The sequence below is a fragment of the Aquila chrysaetos genome, chromosome 11 (genome assembly GCF_900496995.4).
Source record: "Aquila chrysaetos chrysaetos chromosome 11, bAquChr1.4, whole genome shotgun sequence".
Classification (NCBI taxonomy): Eukaryota; Metazoa; Chordata; class Aves; order Accipitriformes; family Accipitridae; genus Aquila; species Aquila chrysaetos.
The window spans coordinates 37,036,787-37,058,186 of NC_044014.1; the positions used below are offsets into that span (position 1 = coordinate 37,036,787).

At 39.4% G+C, this 21,400-nt stretch overlaps 1 protein-coding gene across 24 annotated transcripts in view; it reads right to left on the bottom strand.

Annotated features, from left to right (window-relative positions):
- PCDH15 (protocadherin related 15) overlaps positions 1–21,400 on the bottom strand; it is an 852,429-nt gene that overhangs the window by 323,058 nt on the left and 507,971 nt on the right. Inside the window, exon 1 of one of the 24 annotated variants that reach the window (XM_030030442.1) lies at positions 15,223–15,311. The exons of the other annotated variants lie outside the window; for them this stretch is intronic. Within the exon in view, the coding sequence (XP_029886302.1) occupies positions 15,223–15,256 (34 nt within the window). The 5' untranslated portion in view covers positions 15,257–15,311. Of the gene's footprint in view, positions 1–15,222; positions 15,312–21,400 lie in introns of those variants that run through there. 24 annotated transcript variants of the gene reach the window in all.

Below are 21,400 nucleotides of genomic sequence, written 5' to 3' on the forward strand. Positions count from 1 at the left end.
TCAGACAGGGTGCACAAAGGAGCATTACCCACAGCTTTTCCTTTCTTTTCTAATTCCATTATCTTTTACTATGCCACAAAGTCCAAGTCTTAGCACCAAATATACCTTGGCAATGCGACTCTTCCCACAGCAGCCTCCCCTCTGATATTTTGAGAGTTCATTTTGACAGCAATTTTGAAGATCACGCAGGTAATGGCTCATTCTGGCGTGCTCTGCACCCGACGATAATAACACACCTCTCAATTTGCTGGAAGAATATTTACCAGACAAATCTTGGACAATGCATCATGACTTCAAAGAAAGTAATTCCTAGTTCTCACTCTGCCGGTAATGATGGGTAGGTCACACAAGGGTAGCGCTCTTAGACTTGAACCTAAATCCTCTGTGCCGCAACCAGCCCGCTCCATTTTCTCTAACAACAGGGGGTCAGCAAAGAAGCTTGTAAATCAAAAAGTAATCATGAAATGGAGCCAGCTTTTAGAACAACATTAAATGGCAGGCATTCTTCCACACTGCATGAGGACTGAGCTCCGAATGCCCTTTCACCTTGCTATCCTATAATACTGCTGGCTGAGTACTGGCACTTATGGAAGAAGTCTGGTCACTGCCCTAACCAGTACAGACAGCAACTCCAAAGTTATTATTCTCCCAACCACAACATAAATGCTATTTAAATTCTGGTACAGACAACATTCTCTATCTTCTCTCCTTTTAACACTCCCATGCTCCTACCAGGAAAAAAATATTTCATGCTGGATGCAATTAAGATGCAATCAATTTTAACTGGATGTGTTCTGAGTAGACATAAATATCTTTTATAAAGGAAGTTAGTAAATTTGATTGATATAGGTTAATACAGAGAAAGTGAATTATATTACAAACAGCTGGAAATTAACTTTGTCCTTGCAAGCACAAGATAATACCAAAGGTCTCTTGGCCTTCAAGTACATACAAATCAAAGAGGAAGAGGGGTTTTTCAAACAGGGCAGAGAAATCCACTTAGCACAGCAGGAATTTAAACACTGGTATGCTAACAGCTTGCTACATTTCTGTGATAATGACCTGTCAACCTCGAGTTTCAAAATACAGCTCTTGATTTAAGTTGGAAAATGTCCTATTCTCTATTCATGCCTTTGCTTCACATTTAAAGTCCAAGTTCTCTTTCTTGTTTGTTTCCCATTATTATTGCTGTTTTTATTTAACATCAGTTGTGCTATATACACTTTTTCCTTTACTAGTATTGGTGCCCCCATACTGCTTATGAACTTCTCTTTCTATTCTGGCTGTTCAGTTATTGCTCATTCAGCCAAAGAGTGAGACCACAATCAAAAGTTTGCTAACCCAAATCAGGAGTTTTTTAATTTTCTCAAGCTGGAAATTAACTGAATGAACATCACGGGAGACAGACCAGTTTCTTGCGGTCAACCAGTCTACTTCAGTACATGTTGACCCCATACACCAAGTACGCTTGTCCCTTCCCTGTTGACTGGGGAGTTCTCCCTTAAATACCCACAGATGATGCACCCTCAAACCTCATCCCTCCTTCAGCACAGGGTGGCATACCACACAGTGGAAGGAAGATTACATCATCTGTCCAAAGCAGTAGTAATGACCTACTGAGGCTTTGAGAAAGGCACAAGACTTGATAAAGGGATGAGTCAACATCTACTCCACAAATGCTTGGAAAGGAGCACTGCCCCACACTGCTACCAGAGTCAGGTGGGCTCCAGCAATCACCAGGGTTCACTTTGCTGTTTCCCAACAGGTTTTAGCACAGCTGGAAATCCACCTACACTGGAAATAAACTGTATGGAAGACTTCTAAAGAGGCTGATTAACATCAGGATCACAAAGACATTAAAGCACTAGAAAATGAGGCATTTGGAAGACTCCTCTCCTTGGTGAGATGAAAACCTACCCCCACCTTCAAAAGAAACCTAAATCTCTGTCACTCTGGCTGTCACAGTACCAATAAGGAATGTCACTTCCAAAGTAACAGAAGAAAAGGGTTACGAGTCTTCTGTAGGGTATGTAGTCAGCACACACAAATATAGGTACACACATACCGGGGTGGGGAACTCTAAATACAAATACACTGGACTCCAAGCAAGCCATTTACACTCAGGCATCAGACCTTGGAATTGCAATCAGATTCTACAAAAGCACCAGTCCAGCATTTAACAGGGGTCAAAAAAATCCCCCAAAACAGTAGATTAGGAAACAAAAAAAACCCCACCTCAAACATTTTGCCATTATATACTCTTCAGCAGCCCTTTATCTGCAACACTGTTTGTAGTTCTACCCGTTGCACAGCGACAGAAACCCAGTTCTGCCCGGTCCTGGAGACAGGATACCCTGGCAGATGGCCCCAGCATCAGACACTGTGGCTGTTTGGTTCTCTCTCCTTCCCATCAACCATAACATTGCTGTAGATTACTAGTTGCAATTAGTAGATTATGTTGATAAACGAGATGAAGCAAGGTCTCACCATAAGGGAATGATGACAATCCCAGCTACGTTTTCATCCTACTGACTGGACAGCCTTAACTACCCCTGCCACTGAGATACATCTGCACTGAAAAGTGAGAGGAGATGCATCTCACTTTCATTTATTTGGGCAGGAACAATCTAGGTATGTGCACAGGAGCAGGCTGCCCTAGGCTGCCTCTGCAGTCAGTGGAGACCTCATTCATATGGACAGTGGTGTCCATGGCACACTACATCTATTTATTTACCTTTCCCATACCTTTGGCATTTCATCTTCCCTCTGTACTTCAAAAATCTGAAGATTTTTAATATACGCTGCTGTTGATTTTTTTCCCACGCTTCTAACAATCTCCATTAATAATTTCTAATTCAGCTGTATCTTTCACTGACAAGGGATGACCAGAAAGAGGACAGGGCTGTCACACTTGGTTAGCTGCCTTTGTTTTCTTTGGCTTTGCATCCCTTTTGGTGTCAGACTTATGTTTCCACCTCGCTCGAGAAGACAGCACAACTCTTTAAACCGTTTGTCAAACTGCTGCTAAGGTTTTCCTATCTTAGCCATGATGCTGTTCACAAAAAAATGTTGTAAGGGCATATTTAAGTTACTTAAAAAAATAGATAGGTGTAAGACAGTTTACATTGACTGGCACAAAATTCTAATGCCAAACATCTCTATATGACCATAACCTTAAAATTTACATCACCTTACCCTTTAAATAGAAATGTAGTGACGGGGGGAAGTACCTGCCCTAGCAAAAGCCACTAATCACACGTCTCAGCTATTGCCCAGTAAGGGAGTGACCGGAAATTTGAAGAAACTTGTCCCTTTTTAGCAATATGTGGGCCTCGGCATACCACCACGCTTTTGCTGGTGAGGTTGAACACATTGATCTAAGTTAACTTTGACATATGAACTTGTGCCAACACGCAACATCAGCAAGCCTTTAACAACTTCTAGTAGCAAAGCAAGGACAGTCTTCCCTTGGGTATCTGTAATCAACAGTAGAATAACAGACACCTCTCATCAAAACAGTAAGATGTATTTTCTACTTAAAATTAAGAGGTTACACAGGCATGTAGCTCAATACCCTCAATGTAGCAATCAGGGAAAAAAAAAACAAAAACAAAACCAAAAACCCAAAACAAAAAAACCCCAAACAAACCCAAACCAACTTGATCAGCACAGACAAAGCAAAGAAAAACACTCCAGCAAATGGAAGCCATTGAATGCTAATGGAGACAAAGAAATTAATGGGAGACAGAGGGAACACTTCACAACACCCACCAGAGAAACAAAAGACCCCAGGAAAAATCTGTGACTAAGTTAAGCCCTTGAAAACAGCTTTGAGATCTTTCTTTGTTATGTTTTATAGAAGGCAAAAAATCTGAACCCTGGTGTTGCTTAACATCTCTGTCCACAGGACAGAAAAGTCAGAAGCACTTATTAAATATATGTCCATTTTTTAGCAGAAAAAAGTGATTTGGTCCCAAGATGCTGACGAAACACTTATTATTGACATTGTAACAGAGGACAATGTCAAACAAGTGTTGACATTTTTGTGCCTCTGGTCCCAGCATGCGGACACAGAGGTGTTTCAGAAGAGCTAGCTGAGCGCTCATGTCACTTGGCAATAGTCCTGAAACACAGGGAAAGCAAAGCATTCTTGTGCTATTCTTTAAACCCAGTAAACATACACATCAGTTGAATGTTGATCCCAGGAAAAACAATGCTAGCACACATACAAGACTCAATGCATGCTACAGAAATAAAATATAATTATGCCTATTAACATGGGGTTATGGAAAAACACTAATAACCAACTTCATACTATTTTTTAACCAAATCACAAGCCTGGATGACAAAGGGTGTGCAACTTACTAAGTTTAAATTTCCACAGCCTCATACCACGCAAGCGAATTACAAAACTATGAAAATAAACTGGATGAAAGTTAAACGGATTGAGAGCTAGTTACCTGCGAAGTCTCAAAATACAACCAGGATGAAATCACTGCATTAGCTACATATAAACACACAGGTCCAGGTCCAGAAACATTTTGGAAATGCACAGTGTCATGACCAGGAAGGGTCTGGCCACCACCAAGATGCTGCAGAGCCCCTCAGCTACTCTTTCCTTTTGAAATGAAAACGGTTGCAGACTTGGAGCGTACTCAGGACAAATACCACATAGTCTCATTCCCTGCCCATTTTTTCTGCAGCATCTGCCTGCACCCACTGTTGGAGACAGGACATTGTCCACAAGGGCTGATGCAGTCCATTGTAACCAAGAGAAAAAGGAGGATGCCAGCAGGGTTCTGTTACCACTGTATTTGTTATTAGCACAGCCAAGCGGGAATACTAGGTCTATAGTCCTGTGGTCCGTAACTCACAAAATGAAATTAATTCAAGTCCTTAAAGAGGGCTCAGAGAAAAGACCAGACCAGCAACCAAACTGTAGAACATCTGGTATCATAAGAAATGCATTGAAACTCCTACTTTCAACTTCATCGAGCAGAGATTGAGGAATCACCTGATCAGGCTTGCGCTGCCTTAAGGCACCAAGCCAGAAACAGCTTTCACTGTGGAGAACAACAGTCCAGCAAGACTGGATTCTCACCACAGGAACAAGGAAGATGTATTTTCTTGTAGAATTGGAATGTTTAACTTTTTGAGTAGTTTATCAACAATGTGAATTGATTGTTCATCAACAGAAATGTCATTAAAGGCTGTATGGAAAAATAAAACCTGTGCTGTGTGAGGATATTCACATACCCTGAGAGACAAGAAAGTTACAGCAACTTTGTAATCTACTCAGCCAACTATAGCACTTTTTGGTTTTCCAGCTCTCAGTCTCACCCTTGCACTCATCTAACAGTAAGGTTTATATTTTGACTTGAGCTGGAAGAGCGTTCTCCTTTGCTAATACCCTGATGTCTTTGAAGGGATGAAGCAGGAAAGGGCAAGAGGCTTATCTCAACTCATAGCTTTTTCTTTCTTCTACATTTCTGCGGGTTTAACCTAACAGATAGCAGTCACGTACAAAAAATTGGACCGACATCTAGAACTCATAAAATACACAGAGCTATTCCACAGTTGTCACATTGCTTATCCTGCTTAAATGCTTAGTAGAGCTAAAAGAAATTGTACAAAAAGTTTCAGGGCTATGCCCAGCTGCTGAATGAGAAGGACAGTGAAAATCAGTACTGAAGTGAGAGTAAATATGCATTTTCAATGTATTTTAATGTTTACCAATCCAGCATACACAAGATACAAGATATTTAACAAGGTAGAAGACAAAAGCAGAACTAGCAGGCAAAAGGAAGATATGAAATAACAGCCTGGACTGCTCTGACTTCTGCTTAAACTGGCTGCAGAGACAGTATTCTTTACCAGGGGATGAACAGATCTTTTGAACACTATTTGTAGGCCACAGAAAGAGCACTCATTTCTATCTTTTGTTGGATAAACAGATAATTATTCCATAAATACACACACACACAAAAAATGTAGCCCTTGGTTTTATGAATTAAGTCATAAACTACATTTGACCCAGAACAAGCAGGTTCCCCACTTTTGTTTTACACATTTCTCCACAATCCCAGGAACCAAACTCTTCCCAGCTCAGCCCAAGCCTGGGGCGGAACTTCCATCGGCAAGTCAGGGGAAGCACAGCCACTACTGGCCATGAGCTCAAGGGAAGATCAGCTTGATCCTCAGGTTTATAATGATCCTTTTCAGGCTGTTTCACTGTTCTGACCTATAACTGGCACCCACACATTACCTTTTAGTTTGAGATACTTACATCTGACACCTGCCAGGCATCTTTTCAGTTATACAACTATCCAAACTGAAAACTAACATAAATCTTGCCACAGATTATAAAGAAATAAAACAAAAACAAGCAGCACATTTTTCAAATTAAGGTATCTCTTTTTGGTTTTGGTTTGGTTTTGGTTGTTTTTTTTTTTAATATGCTACACCATATTTCAATAGTAAAAAACCTAACTTTCAATGTACTGCCAGTTGGGCAAAATTGCCCTTGAAAGAAAGCAACTACCATTTCCCATCTGTCTACAGAATAAAGGATTAATGAAAGGAAACCTCTTATTCAATTTAAAAATAATGAGGCATCAATATGTAGCTGCTTCAGCTCTATGAAACTGAATTAACAGTTCATGGGTATGAAGTTACTTTTTTACTCAGTCTCCTCCAGCATTCATCTTTTTTTCATAAAATTGATACTAAAAATCAAACCACCTACAACCTCATAATCACCCAATCCCTTGTCTGTTTACAGCTACAGTTTAGTAACTTCAGTTGTACTTAACCTTACTAAACTGATAGTACAACTTAACAGCTACATTTTTTGAAGTCTCAACTCCAAACAGGTATTGACCGCGCCCAAATACAAGGAGGACTTGGACTCTTTGGAGCAGAAGCCTGGCATAAGCAAAGGCAGTGCCAAGAACCATAATTCAGCAGCTCACACACCAACCAGCGCTGCAAATTGGGCAGTAATAGGTGCTTTTCATGTTCAGGTCTGTACAGTCACCTGTGAGCTCAAGTCTCTCTGGTGGCAGCACTGCTCCTCTTGACCATAATGGATTCAGCTGGTTAACATGAGGTAATTCTAATTGTACCTAATGTTAAAACTATTTAAAATCCCCAGGTGATACAAAGGAAGTGTTGCATAAAGATCCTGGATTTCAAGGAAGCACAGCAGTCACACTGAACAAGCTGTAAAACCCACTGAGGGTATCTTTAATCTTATTATCTCACACTGAAAGGGATACAGTTTACATAGTTTGAACGAGTACTGTAAAACACAAGCAGGAAAAACCTCATGCAATGCTATTAACATATGGTTTTATCATCTATTTCCTCTCTACCCCTCCATGTTGACTCAGTGAGGCCCAATAAAGTATATATATTTTGAATTAACTATGAAAAACATGTCCTGATAATACACCTCCCATGTTGGCATTTACTGGTGCTCAGGAACTGTTTGTAATCTTGTATTCTAAACACTATCAATTATCATAAAAAGGTTGAAGTCTTCAGCTACTGTTTGATAAATAATGCATGAGAGAGCTTTCAACAACAGGCAAGAAATACCATTTCCAGATCTTTAACACATAATGTATAACAAGCAGTAGTCTGTAGGGACCTGAACAAAGCGTGTTCCCCAACTGCAGTCTGGTCAAAGAAAGGTGCTCTTTAAGTGCCTTTTACAGAGCTTGCCATTAACCTAAAGGCAGCTGAAAACCTATGGTTTACCATGAAATGCTGTTAATAAAAAACTGAAATAGCAGAAAGTAGTTAGAATTAGTATCATATGATATTCCAATGGGGGGAAAAAAAATAATCGACATCACAATAAACTAAAAGCTCTGTAAAGATAGTTACCGTATGCATTGTTTAAACATGCGTTCTTCTTATGGAAATACATTTTGCAGTCCACTGTTACAAGGTGGGGTTTTTTGTTGTGTTTTCTTTTTTTTTTTTTTTTTTTTTAAATAACCATAGCAGTATCCCTCAGGCCCACCTTCCAGCTACACTACAAAAGAAGAGGAGCACATCCTTCTCTTTCAGCTCCTCTCAGCCACAGATGCTTAAAAGCAGGGGCACTCTGCGGGAGAGGTAGGGGTAGCAAACACACATATTAACAACACATCTAAAAATAAATAGTTGCTCAACCCTGAGATTAATTAAGTGCCTAGAGAGGAGTCTCAGAGCCCCTGTTGACTGAGGGACTACACTTCCAAAAGCAATGCTGCTTTGTGATGCTTCAATAGGAGCATTAATGCCTAATAAAAGCAAGAAACAAACTCCATATGGTAGCTTTGCAAATTTAACGTGGTAATACGTTACGAGTTGATGATACTGATGTTGCTTGAGCTGTACTTGAAAGGGTTTTAATAACCCAGGGCAATCGTCCCTAAGCAGCTCGTGCCAAACAGGCAGGCAGCGCTGAAGCAGGCAATCCCTTCCAGCAGCCTGCAGCAGGCACAGGAGTATGAGGAGTCCTGCTAAAATACACAGCCTGTGGCTACTGAGCAAATAAATGCACCCAAGATCTGACAGCTTTTGCTGCATACGCAGGTTAAAGAAAAATGCAGATGCCTTTGCATTCATAGTCTAACAAAAACCCAAAGTAATATTAGCTAAATGTTGTGGAAAAGACATTAAGACTTTCTTCTTTCAAGGCCCTTGCAGAAGGGCCTTGCTTCTACAAGAGAAGTGGGAGAAATTAACTGTGAAGTGCATTCCTTCATGGACAAAGGCAAGGACAAGAGGCTAATGGTTTCATCAAAGCCTCTTCCCTTCAGATATATGAACACTAACATCCTATTGAGGCTGTAAGGTCCTAATGAGAAACAGCCTTTAAATTGTGAAAGCAGTCTTAATGTATGCTCTAAATAGGACAAGGAACAAAAAAACCCCAGAAAACTCCTTTATTGGAGCATGCAAAGCCAAAACTGCTGACAAATGGACTTTTACTTATCTGATTTAGAAAACAAAAGAAAAACCCAAAAGTCTTTTTCTATTCCCACAGAAAAAAAGGGCAAGTGGGAACACATGAGTGTGTAGAAGATCACATCATAAACATCAACCATCTGGTTGTGTTTTTTTCTTCCTTCAGTGGGCAACTTCTTACTATCAGATAAGATACAGTTAGCAAAAACCTCGCTGAATTCTAACCCCAAAAGACAAATACTTCAAATTTTGCCTCAAATGAATTGCTAAAACATCTGGAAACAGAGTTGGGGTTCTTGTTGTCAATACACAGCTGCAGGAGGTCTGACACCTGTACTTTATGGCTTACCTAGCAAAGCCCAATCCTGTTTTACTTGGAAGACCTCTTCAGCCAAAACCAAAGATGGAGAAAATGCATACATCAGTGCATACACCACACCGAATAGTCCAAACTGTTCAATAGCCGTGCCGGAGAAGGACAAGCTGTGGAGTAAAAGATTTTGTATTTCTTGCAGACCACTCAATTAATTACAGTTTATCCCCAGTCCTCAAGTACATTGCTAAGATTATCTTATTCCACTCGACCTAGAAAAATTGTGTGAATCATCTAACAAAGTTTAAGAATCTTGCAGAGTGCACCGCCAGAAAACAAACCCGTTCTCTTTCATTGCTTCTCTGTGCAGATAAAACTTTACATCTATTTGCTTATTGCTGTAAAGTGTGCCTGTCATCACCCAAAGAAGTTGTCACACAATACAGAGAAGAAATACATAAAAAGCATTAACTGACTGTCCTTGGTAAAAATATACTGACACAGTGACCAGATGCTTCCGGAGATAAGCAAGCTTCGGTTTTCAAACCTCAGAGCAGAAAAAACGATTTGGAATTAAGTAAAGTCATGTTGCAAAAACCTGAAACAGGCTCCATAGCGACACCATTCAGATCCCAGCCATGGACAATGGTCTGAACAGAGTCTGAAACCTATACAACATAATTCACACAGGTAAGGAGGATAAATCCCACAGAGCTAAGTCTTCCTCCTCTTGTTTAGCATAACATGACACCATGTGGACAAGCAGATCCAAGTCGTTACTGTCACAGTAAGCTCCAGGGAAAGGTTCACCGTGCTCCATATTCACCTACTGCACAGAAACGCTTCAACTGTGGTGATACAAAATCACTCCTATAGACTCCAGAAATTGCACAGGAATCAGAGGAGACTTCCTTCATTGTCATTAGCAAAAAGGAATACACTCACTAAAGGAGTTCATACCCACTCAAGATAAAAGGCTGATCTCTTCTGCAAAGCAGCCTTGAAGACGGCGACGCAGTATGAGTTATAGTGGCCTGATTGGGAGGATCAAGGTTTGCCTAAATGCTCTTGCAGCCAGATAACTTCCAGCCACCAGGGACAGAATTAGAATTTTATATTAAAAGACCAAAGAAGGATAAGTTCTGACACTTATGAATATATCTTTACTAATAAAGCTGTTTGATATCCTAAGTTGCAAAGTAGCAGAAGAGCGAACTGGCATCTGCGAAGTTCCCCCATGCATAGGTGGTGTAAACTAGATGCTCTTTCAACCAATAATTTCAGGTTTCTTACAGAAAACACCAGCTGAAATTGTCTCTCGCACTAAGCAGGTGAACAGACTAGATGTGTGGGGTTTTACTGCCATGGATGGCATCACGAAAAATGACTGGCCCCAAACCAGATCTCTGATGAATTGCTCTGTCTGATCCTTCTCCCTTAAACAGCACTGGTGGCTGTTGATTCTGCAACAATTTTCTCGCTCATCTACAATTGTGCACATAACCTGACTTCTTTAAACTATAATTTCTGTTCCAGAAAGTCATAGACTGATGTCACATCTGGTATGGAGCAGTATATTCATTTTCCTAGATTGTATTTACTGTCATACTTTTGCTTTTTCTCACGTACTATTGAAATCAGGTCCTGAATAATTTCTGTTCCTTAAAATAGTATGTTCTATTTGCTATTCTTCGGCCAATACATATGCCAATATATTTTCTAATCATATATTATTGCCAAGCTTGAAAGATTTATTAAAATCCTCATCATCTCATCTGTGATTTCATGCATCAGCTCTTTCGCTATTGTGGAATGAAAATTATCTGCTTTCCTACCTGCTGCTCCTGTTTTGAGGACAGACAGCTGATTTTCATTCCACCTAAATGCAGTCACTTCCATTGCTTCCATACCTTTTCATCAGCTGTCCTGCCCCTGCCCTCAATTTCAGCATGGTCCTCCTTAACTACAACCCAGACAAAGTGTGCATTTATATTTGAGGCAATATCTAAGACCATCTTCAATCTTGATTCTCTCCCTAAAGCACAGCCATCCCGCTTCATTTATACTTTCTCTTCTCTTTGCTGAAAAATATTTTTCTTTTTAATACATATTTTGATGTCAGTCAACTAGATTTTGATAGCTCTCACTTTCTGATGTCTTCATCAAAGACTTTTCTTGATTGACCCCTTTCTCTGTTTCCCATCTAGAGCCCAACTGTTTTTCCAGAATCTCATTTATCTAGCTCATTCATTTTTAGCATCTAAAGTTAAAAAAAAAAAAAAAAAATTATTTCCTAATATAGCATTATTTAAACTGGGGGGAAAAAAAAAAAAAAATCACAGTGACTAAATACTGACCTATGAATATATAAATTCACTTCAAGAGCTACACTGATATTCATAACCCTGAATCCTTTCATATACCAGCTCTCCTCCACTGTGATAAAGAACATCCCAGACACTGGACTCCGCTTGTCCCATCCCTTTTGATATTGTAGTTTATCATCCAGTTCAAATAAAACAAAACATCCTGAATTTATAACGATTTTTGCCTGGAGGCTGCTGATTCTCAGATACCTACAGCACATATCATTCTGAATCTCATACGAACGTCCAGCATTAATATAGCAACATCCCAAATATTTAGAAAAATATGCATATAGAGGGCTCAGGTTCTTGACTAATTCCCTAAAGCTCTTCTGAGCAGCATCAAATGAATAAATAAGAACATGAAAAAAACATCATAAAAAATGGTTTTGAGTTAGGACTAAAAGAGAGTGCCATCTTGCCTCTGGAAACCACCATTTGCAACAGCAAGGCTTCCAGTCGATCAGAATTGCCTTTAATGAAGAACCATCATCAACTATGCTTTAAATGAGGAAAGAGTATTTATGTTCAAAGTGATTTAAGAATAACTGCACTTGGTAATTTTTTGGATTACCTAGAAAACTCATCATCCAACAAGGTGGTTGTTACTGAAATTCCTTCATATTTCTATGGGAGCGCCGGCAGGCCTCTTTCGGCAATGTTTGCTCCTATTTTCTTTTCTAAAGCCATAATTCTTGTCTAGCTAAGAATAATGAGCTGTAAATCAGAAGTTGAGAGAGTTATACAAATCAAACTAGCAGTAGCTAATCTGATGCAAGATGCTATGTAAAGTCAACTGCACCTTTTTTATTTCAACCCAAGTGTCAAACTGACAGTCCAATAGGCCATCACATAAACCCTCTGCGACCCCCAAGCAAGCGCTTAATCTCATGCACAAAAAACCTCCCCCCTCCCCTGGCGGGGGGGAGCTGCACACAGTGTCATCACAGAAGGTCCTAGAACTGCAATGATCTTTAATGTGAATTATTTCAGTGGTAATTAACTTGCTCTTTTTTGTTTTGATTCAGTACTTCAACCCTCATCTACCTCGGGAGTAAAAAATGATTCGCTCTGATTTGTAACGAAGGGCAAAGATGGACTGTTTCCAGTTGTCCTCTACAATCCAGAGTATAAATTTCTCTAGATGTGCCCAAAATGTTACCAGCCACAAGGTGTGTATGTAATATCCAAAGCTACTGCATAGAACATCCAAAAGTTCCCCTGGGAAACCCCTGGTCATTTAACATATCAGAAGCTTGTCTCTCTAAATAAGGTCTCGATCCAGAGATTTTCAAGAAAGCTTAGATAAAACAGGAGCTACTGTATTCAGAGACATTTACAGAAACTAAAATTTAATATATCTCAATATTATACCAATTTCATTCTTAATGAATTAGGAACAATGAGGAGGAAAAAATGAATACAACTTCCTCAGAGCTGTTGGTAAAAGAGAAAAGTAAATAGCAATGAGACAATGAGCACACCATCTCATTTATTTTTCTTTTCCTTAATGATCCACATCGGAGACTGTAGAACATTATGCCCTCAAAAGATGCAAACAATTCAAATAAATTTGCATTACAAACAAACCATCCTGCTTGCTAATAAGGCAGTTTTTAGTGTATGCCCAGAATCATAGAATAAGTAAGTTTTGAAAGGATTGCCAGAGGCCATGTAGTCCAAGCCCCTGTTTAAAACAGGGCCAACTTCAGAAAGCAGGAGTAACCTTAATTTCAGCTTCAGCAATTCATAGCTTTTCCCAGTACTTTCTGTTAGACTGAAAGCTAAAGGAATAACTTACCCGTGGGTTATAGCGGGGGGGGGGGGGATCTGCTCCAGAAAGCTAATTCCTAGCAGCACGTACACATGGTTCACATCCTATCAAGAGCCAATATTACCAAACAAGTTTCCAAATCCCATACTCAAGAAAATGTCCAATGATAAAAGGATAATAAATATTCTCCACAAGGCCAAGTGCAAGAAAAACGTTAATCGCTTAAAACACTGTACCCACTGAATTCCCCTGGAATAGGGACAAACACCTTTTTGGATGTTTACTCTCCCACAGATGAGCCTTTCTAGAAAAAGGAAGTGTGTCTCCACAATCTATACAATCTTGAAATAGTAAATACAATTCAATTACACATTCACATCATCATACACCTGCAAATATTTTGGCTCTATAAATCAAGACATTTCTCAGAAAACCTACACAGCTGGTGAACAGCCTTGGTTTGTACCAGCTAGAGACTTGTTACCAATATTTTTCAAAGACCAAAGGCAAGTTTATACATAAACTGACAACTGCCTATCCAGCTTATGTGTCTAACACTCTTGAACAGCTAATGAAACCCAGGTACCACCACAGTCCGTAAGGCATGGCTGGTGTGAGTTCAGCAGCTCGTCTTTCATGCTTTCAGTCTCATGACTGTTTTACTAAGAAATAAAAGGGAGTTGTGGCATAAATATGGCACTGCACTTAAGCTGCACTGAAGAACAAATCCATACAGAAAAAAATTTTAAAAGTAGTGGAATGCAAAGAGAAACCAGAGTACTAGTACCTGTTCGGTTTCTTTTTTCTTACCTGTATTTTAAAAGGAATAAACTATATCTTTTTGTAGAAATCTGCATAGGTATTTAGGAAAGAACAGCAATCTTGAGCTTCAAAAGAATTGCCACCTATATGACACTCAACTGTACCCAATCTACCAATGCATTTCATCAACACATGACTTCAGCTGTACTTCTCCAAATTTCTCCTGTTTTAACACATCCAAGTAGCACCTGTGAAGCTGAGTGCAAAATTGTAAGGAAGAGCATAGCGATATAAAAACACTAGTTTACTCACAACATTTTGGGAAAAGAAAAAAAGGAAACAAAGCTGAATAAATGCATTAGAAGTAACAGCTCAGAAAAAGGAAAATAAAGTTGACGGGGAAGATAAAAGGAAAACAGATCTCCATTGATTTAAGGTTTGCTTGATTATTTTTTTTTAAACCGATTCTTTGCCACATCTTTAAGTCAGGTGAAACCCACTAAACATTTCCTTAAGAAAGGCAAATTTCATCTTTGAATTTCTTCTTGGAAATTTCTATCACTTTGAAGCAATAGAACTAAACCACAGAATAATGGGGGGGGGAGAAGAGAGGGGGAAAAAAAAAAAAAACAAAACAACCCTGGGAGCTACATCAACACAAGGCAAAAAAGGAATCAAAGAAATGGATGAATAACGATGTCTGGTAAACTGAATAAAGAAAGAAGAGATTAAGGCGCAAAGCCAGAACTGAATTCTCCAGGGGTCTCTGGTCTGTGGGGTAAGCAGAGTTAATTCTGGAAACTGAAATTGATAAAAAGTGACCTTTGACAGACAGAGAAACCTACAGGCTCCAAGACTTGGAAGGAGATTAGGACATTTGACAGTTAATTGCAGAGAGAAAGCATAATTCACAAAAGGATCCCCGAAGGGACCTAATAAGATTTGTGCTTGCAAAAGGGAAGAGACACAAGAGGTGTTAACAAGAGTGAGCAAACAAGTGAAAGTGCAAGGAGGTAAGAGGAACCGAAGCAGTGAGGATTACCTACCAGAAACAACCGGAGAGGGGAAGGACCAGCACATGACCTATGTCTTAGGCTGCCGTGTTTGCCAGAGCTGCACCTTCTCACCCCACCCCTTTGTACACTGGGTGGAACAATGGAAAGTCTTGAATGCATGAAACAGAGTGGGGAGCTGCATGTGAAGAGTAATAAACACCAGTAATCAAAAAAAAACCAAAAAAAAAAAAAAAAAACACCACAAAAAACCAAAGAACTATCAAAACGTACAGACACGCTTGAGAAGTTAGGTGGCGCTCTCAGCTACCGGTTTCCTCAGGGATGCCCTTTTCAAAAACTATTAATTCCTTTTGTGAAAGATAATTTATCACAGAATCGCTTTTTTAAACTTCACCTTGTTGTGACAGTGACAAAATAATAGGCCCAACACAAATGCTCAGTAGTGCATTTCAGAAGCAATATTTGCCAGATTTTTCATTGGTCTCATAAACCATCCTGAAAAATAAAACTTAATGCCTGGCAGCAGCCATGTGTAATTATTCCTCTGTAAAAAAACTAATATACATTTGGGCTGATTTAGAACTTGGCATAAAATAATTACACAAGGAAAAAAAAAAAATTATGCCCTACAAGCCTCACACTCTGTAGAAGTTTGGCGTCATTTTTATTCTGAACACATTCAGTACTGTAGCCACGGCCCCTCCACTACAGTACCACAAACAACAATAAAACACCTGGTTTATACACAAAAGACCTCTGTCCTGAGGGGCAGTGAATCAAGCTGGGTCTTAAAACAGCGCGGACTCATGACGAAAAACAGCATAAAAGCATTTCAGAGTTCACAGCTGACAGTACCCTTCCTCCCTCAGCAAATACTTCATCAAAAAAAACCTTGCCCCTACAGTTGACCACTCCTCCTCAAAACAGCTACAGAAGAAAGGATGGGCTTATCAGAGAAATAAAATTGTCACTAGGAATGTGCTAATGGTATAAATTAGAGATGGATACCCAGAAGGTCAAGACTTGATGATTTATTTTAATCAGGCTGTATTTTCCTAAACAGTTGTGTCAGTAGGATAAAATGTAGAGTAGCATAGGAATGGTGAAAAATGGTAAGCAAATAAACGAAGAAAAAAAATAACATCAAAGCTGTGGAAGATAACATTTGGCTTGATTAACACGACTTTGAAAATTTAAAAGGATACAAGGAGCTTTCACATGAGACTATGTAACAAGATAAACCAACAAATATAATTCATGTTTGAGCCAAGCAAAGCTTTAAAATCCATCATTTATTGAATTATTTTACTGTTACAAGCACTCTGCTGTTCAAAACAAGCAATAACTTAAGTGTTATTCTTATTAGCGTTTCAAAGTTGGAATAAAGCTAAAATTACTGATGTTTTCATAGCAACCTGCTTAAAAACACAGGGAATGAGGGAGAACAAATATACCCTGGGTTGCTGTACAGTTATCTGTCTTTTCAAGATCAAAGCAAAGTAAACGTAATTAAAGGAAGCTGGGGCACAATCATTTATTTACAAGGTGCTTTTTTGGTGTTTTGGTTTTGTTGTTTGGTTGTTTTTGGTTTTTTTTTTTTTTTTTTTTAAGGTAATAATGCTTTTGAAAGCATTGAGAACAGCTCATTACTCACCTGGTCTGGTTTCATGCTACCAGTAGCCCTTTCAGGCACTTATTGAAGAATGAGATGGAAAGCCACACCTTCTCATTCAGGTGTGAAAAAGTATTAGGGTTTCATCATCATTTTAAATGAAAATTTAGTTGAGGTTTCCTTAAAAGCAGGTAAATTTTCAAAAGCATGCCTTGCTTACAGAAAGCCTCTCAGAAAAGTAATGGGAATTTCATTCCGGGGTACAAAGTTTCAAAGGTCCTCAGGCACCTCCTGAAGGAGGCACAATGGCAATTTCTCATTTACTGGATTTTCTACAGATTCTATATATTCTGTTGTACTAAAGAGTGAAGCAGGGAGGGTACCTCTACCTGGACACCATCCTCTACATCATGCCGAGTTGTTTGGGTAGCAAGCGGAGAGGACTATGTCTAACTTGCTAAGAGCAACTGAACATGCCGAGCTTTCCACAGGGTGGGTGGCAAGAAGAAACCATGTAAACTGGAGCTCCTCAGGAGAAGCAAGAGGAGCAGGCCTGCAACCACTCTAACTTTAAGCACTACAGATAACTAAAAGATTTTCTGATCAGTCAAGAAGGGCCTGGGCACATTTATTTGTTTTTCCCCTAAATCTAGGACGCCAGCCAAAAACGAACACTGTTGGAAAGGACATATGCTGTGGTTACTGCAATGGGATGTGTTTGCAAACCTTTCTTCTTCCCTATTTCAGTAGCTCCAAGGTCCTTTTGCTTAGTGAGCTGTCATTTTTAGTTTTTTGCATTTTAATAAAACACTTCATTTTCCAACAAGGTAAGGTGGGAAATTCCTTTGACGCAGGAAAGAAGGAAAGGAGATCAGTTTGGGATCCCATCACACTGTTAAACATGTCACCTGGTATTAACTGGACTTTGAAAAGAACTGAAGTGGCTCAGACCTTCTGACCATCACCAAAACCAGGTAGGCTTACAAACCTAACATGCTTAATCTTCCAAAAAAGCTTTTTAGATACCTATCCACAAACGTAGGTTCCACTAAATGATATCACTCTCCATATTCCAGGATGCATCCAAATCATCTATGGCAAAGAGACTCCCAAGCTAAGGTTAAACTGAACATACCATAAATCCACCTGCCAGCTTACAGTGCTGTGCAGATACACTGCTTCAGTCCAAGCAAGTGCAGCCAGCTTTGTCTGCAGGCCTCCTTACAGGCTTGCAGCAGCAGCTTGCCAGTCTGAACAGTGTTTCACGAGTGGGAATGTTGCTTCCAAACCTATGCCACAGACAGTATTTCCTGGTATTGGGCTCCATAATAACACATGTATAAAACCAGAGAAAAACTCACTGTACTCTTTGGAGGCATATCATAAGGAGTCCTAAAAATAAGAGATGGTAAAATAGCTTTAAAAGGCACAAAATATCTTACCTATCTTTACTACCATGGAAACAAGATTTCAAACCAACTTTTCAAATTAATATTTTAAGAAACTCATCATATGAAACAAAAATATGTATTTTCACAGATTATAGATAATTTTTACTACAGCTCTGTATCAGCCAGATCATTTTCTCATTCAAATAAGTTACCTGGGGTAAGTGGGGAAGTGAGCTTAGAATAAAATTACATTTAAAAAATTATGAACACTAATTAAACTATGACAGCTATTAAAAAAAAAAAAAACCACACACAAACCCTCAGCTACAAAAGAGTTGCATGCAGAAAACAAAAAGTAAAAATCAGTAAAACAGACATTTTACTAAATTACTGTCTTTCCACAACCTTTCCGACACAAATGCTGTCTCTATAGCTATAAATAATACTCACAATTGGCTATCTAACAATCTTTAAGACTGAAGTCCTCTACACACAAAAATGTTACAGCACCAACATGTGATGTAAACTTTTTACAGCCTGACAGGAACTTACTAGGACTTAATCGTAGCACTAATTTCTTTCTATCAACCCATTTAAGAAAAGATGACGACTTCAGCATTTTCATGATATAAATGAGTGCAATACTGAATTACATCCTCCAACTAATAGTCATTTCAATTTGAAGTATTACAGATTATTTACCATTTGTACAATGGTACGGCATGTCCTACCACAGATTCATGCCCTATGTTTCTATGCCAGAAGTGTACTCATCTCCAGCCCCATCCTCTGCTGTTCCAGACTGGACTCGTCACATGGACCTGGACCTGTTCCATCACCTCGCTATGCCTGCAGCTGTTAATTGATCCTGTTACCACCATCCCTGCTCTACCCATGCTACTCAGGTCCTGTGGCACCGCATCCTGCTCAGTGGCGACACTGCCCCACCAGTGTTGGGGTCACTCCAGCTCAGCCCCACCACACAGCTCACTGATACAAACGCTAAAAAAAGCTAACTTTTACTACACCTAACAAGCTACTTAATGGGATGTAGTAAAATAGGAGCGTGAAACAGAACAGAGGATCCCATTGATGAGCAAACCCCTACCTTGAGAACAGACCTCACTCTCAAGGGCTTCCTCTGGTCATCATCTCTTCAGTACGTGCAATCAATAGCATGCCCCAAGCCACCACCAGAATTTGAGCACATGGATCATTCCAACTCAATCAAGTAAACACTTCCAGCTGAGTAAAAATATTTCTTAACAGTATTAGCAAAAAGATTACATAATAGCTGCAGCGTCTGACAAGTCCAAATTCATCTTCGTTCACATGGATAGAAAAAAAAAATCAACTTATGCTTTACATTGGATTAGTTGTAAATATTGCAATTCAAAAGTATACAGAAAGGAGTAACATGCGATTACCATACACAAGACTGAGTTGAACAAGAGGTGAATTTTGTGTGAACTGAGTCAGTTCAGCTCAATAGAGCCCAAGGGGCTAAGAACAGATGATTCTGGGATCGAGAGTAGCTCAAATGCACAGGAACCAGCAGAGCCAGGGCTTTTAGGAGCAAGAGCACCTGCCCAATATAGAGCTCAAAAGAGCTAAGTGAAGAAGTAAGAATGGATTCTGAGCTACAGGGCAGGAACCCTATTGTTTGACACAGAACACACATAAAAGGCCATTCCCCAAAAGGCAAAAGAAGATCCATTCACTCTGACATCAGTGGCAGATCTTTGCCAGTGGCATAAGAGGAGACCTGAGCTCTCAACACTGCGAGATCACCACAGTAGTCACTATATTCACATTACCTAGAGCAGGGCCAGCTAGGATATTCAGAACTGACCCAGGTTTCATCTGTCCTAGAAGGTGACTGAAGCAGGCTCACCCATACCTATGAACCTTATATTCCTGCTTTGGACACTGTTTCTTACTTTTGTGAAACTCAGCAAAAATATTTCTCCCCCCGCCCCTTGCTACCAGATGCTTAAATCTATTCCTGGCTCTGCCACTCATTTGTCTTGGCATTCACATAAATGCCACCAATTCCCACATCAGGGTAAAAGAGTTGCTTATAGGAACAGGCAGCAGAGAATATAAAACAAGAACAGCTGACTTGTTGGTGGGTAGTGTAACAGTAATAGATATCCATTACAATGACAGTGACATGCTCCGGGGAAGAGATTTTCTTCCAGATGAGCAGCGTGCCAAATGTTAATCATGTTTCCACAAGAGGAAAGGTTTCACAAAAGGAGAACTTGGCAAGAATTAAGTCATGCCCGTAAAAGCAGTATTACTTAGATGATGCATTTAGATATTTATCTGCCTTATTTTCACTATCTTATAGGGCTGACCCATACATGTTACTTCTGCTTCTAAAAGGATTTTCACAGTACCCACTTTTAGCCATGACAAAAGGAAGTGAGTGAAAACGGTATTCTGTATTCAAAACCATACCATGGAAAGAAGTTCCACTTATGGTTTGAACGCACTGGGAACAAAGGTTTCAAAACAAGTTTCTTTCAAAGTTTACCGGTGCCCCCTCTTTGCTTACAAGGAATAGAAAAATTGAGCTCCCTCTTAATGCATGTCAATTAATAAAGAGTGACTCCAAAAATAAAGCAATACCAAAACATTTAACACAAAGCACGACATACTGTTCTGGCAATTACTACCGGAGGACTGATCACAACAGTCACCTCCCACTCCCCAGAGGAAAACTGATTTTAAGCAGGCTTAAAACATATTAAATACTCCTATTCTTGCACTGCTTTACTGGAACTGTAAAGGAGACGACAGTCAAAGAATATTACTAGTAAAATAATATTCAATGTGTCAAAATTATATGAAAGAAATAAGTTGTTGAAATATGCTGTTCTTCATTTGCAAAGGTAAACTGACAGCCTGGGAATATGAATAGATTGAGTATCATAATTTGAATTATTCCAAATACTCAAATTGTCAAAGATGAGCCGTTCAAAAAATTTTATATCACTCTGAGGAGAATTTCCATTAAAAAAAGTGAATCTCAAATACATTTTGGAAAGGCCTCAGCATTACAGAGCATAACCGTTATTCACAAAAATTATACCTACCACAAAATGGAGTGAAATTCCCAATTTTTGTCATTTTAAACATCAGTACTAGGGAAGACCTGCGGTCTTGCCTGATCTGCTAATTACTCCTACAGTTATTCAAT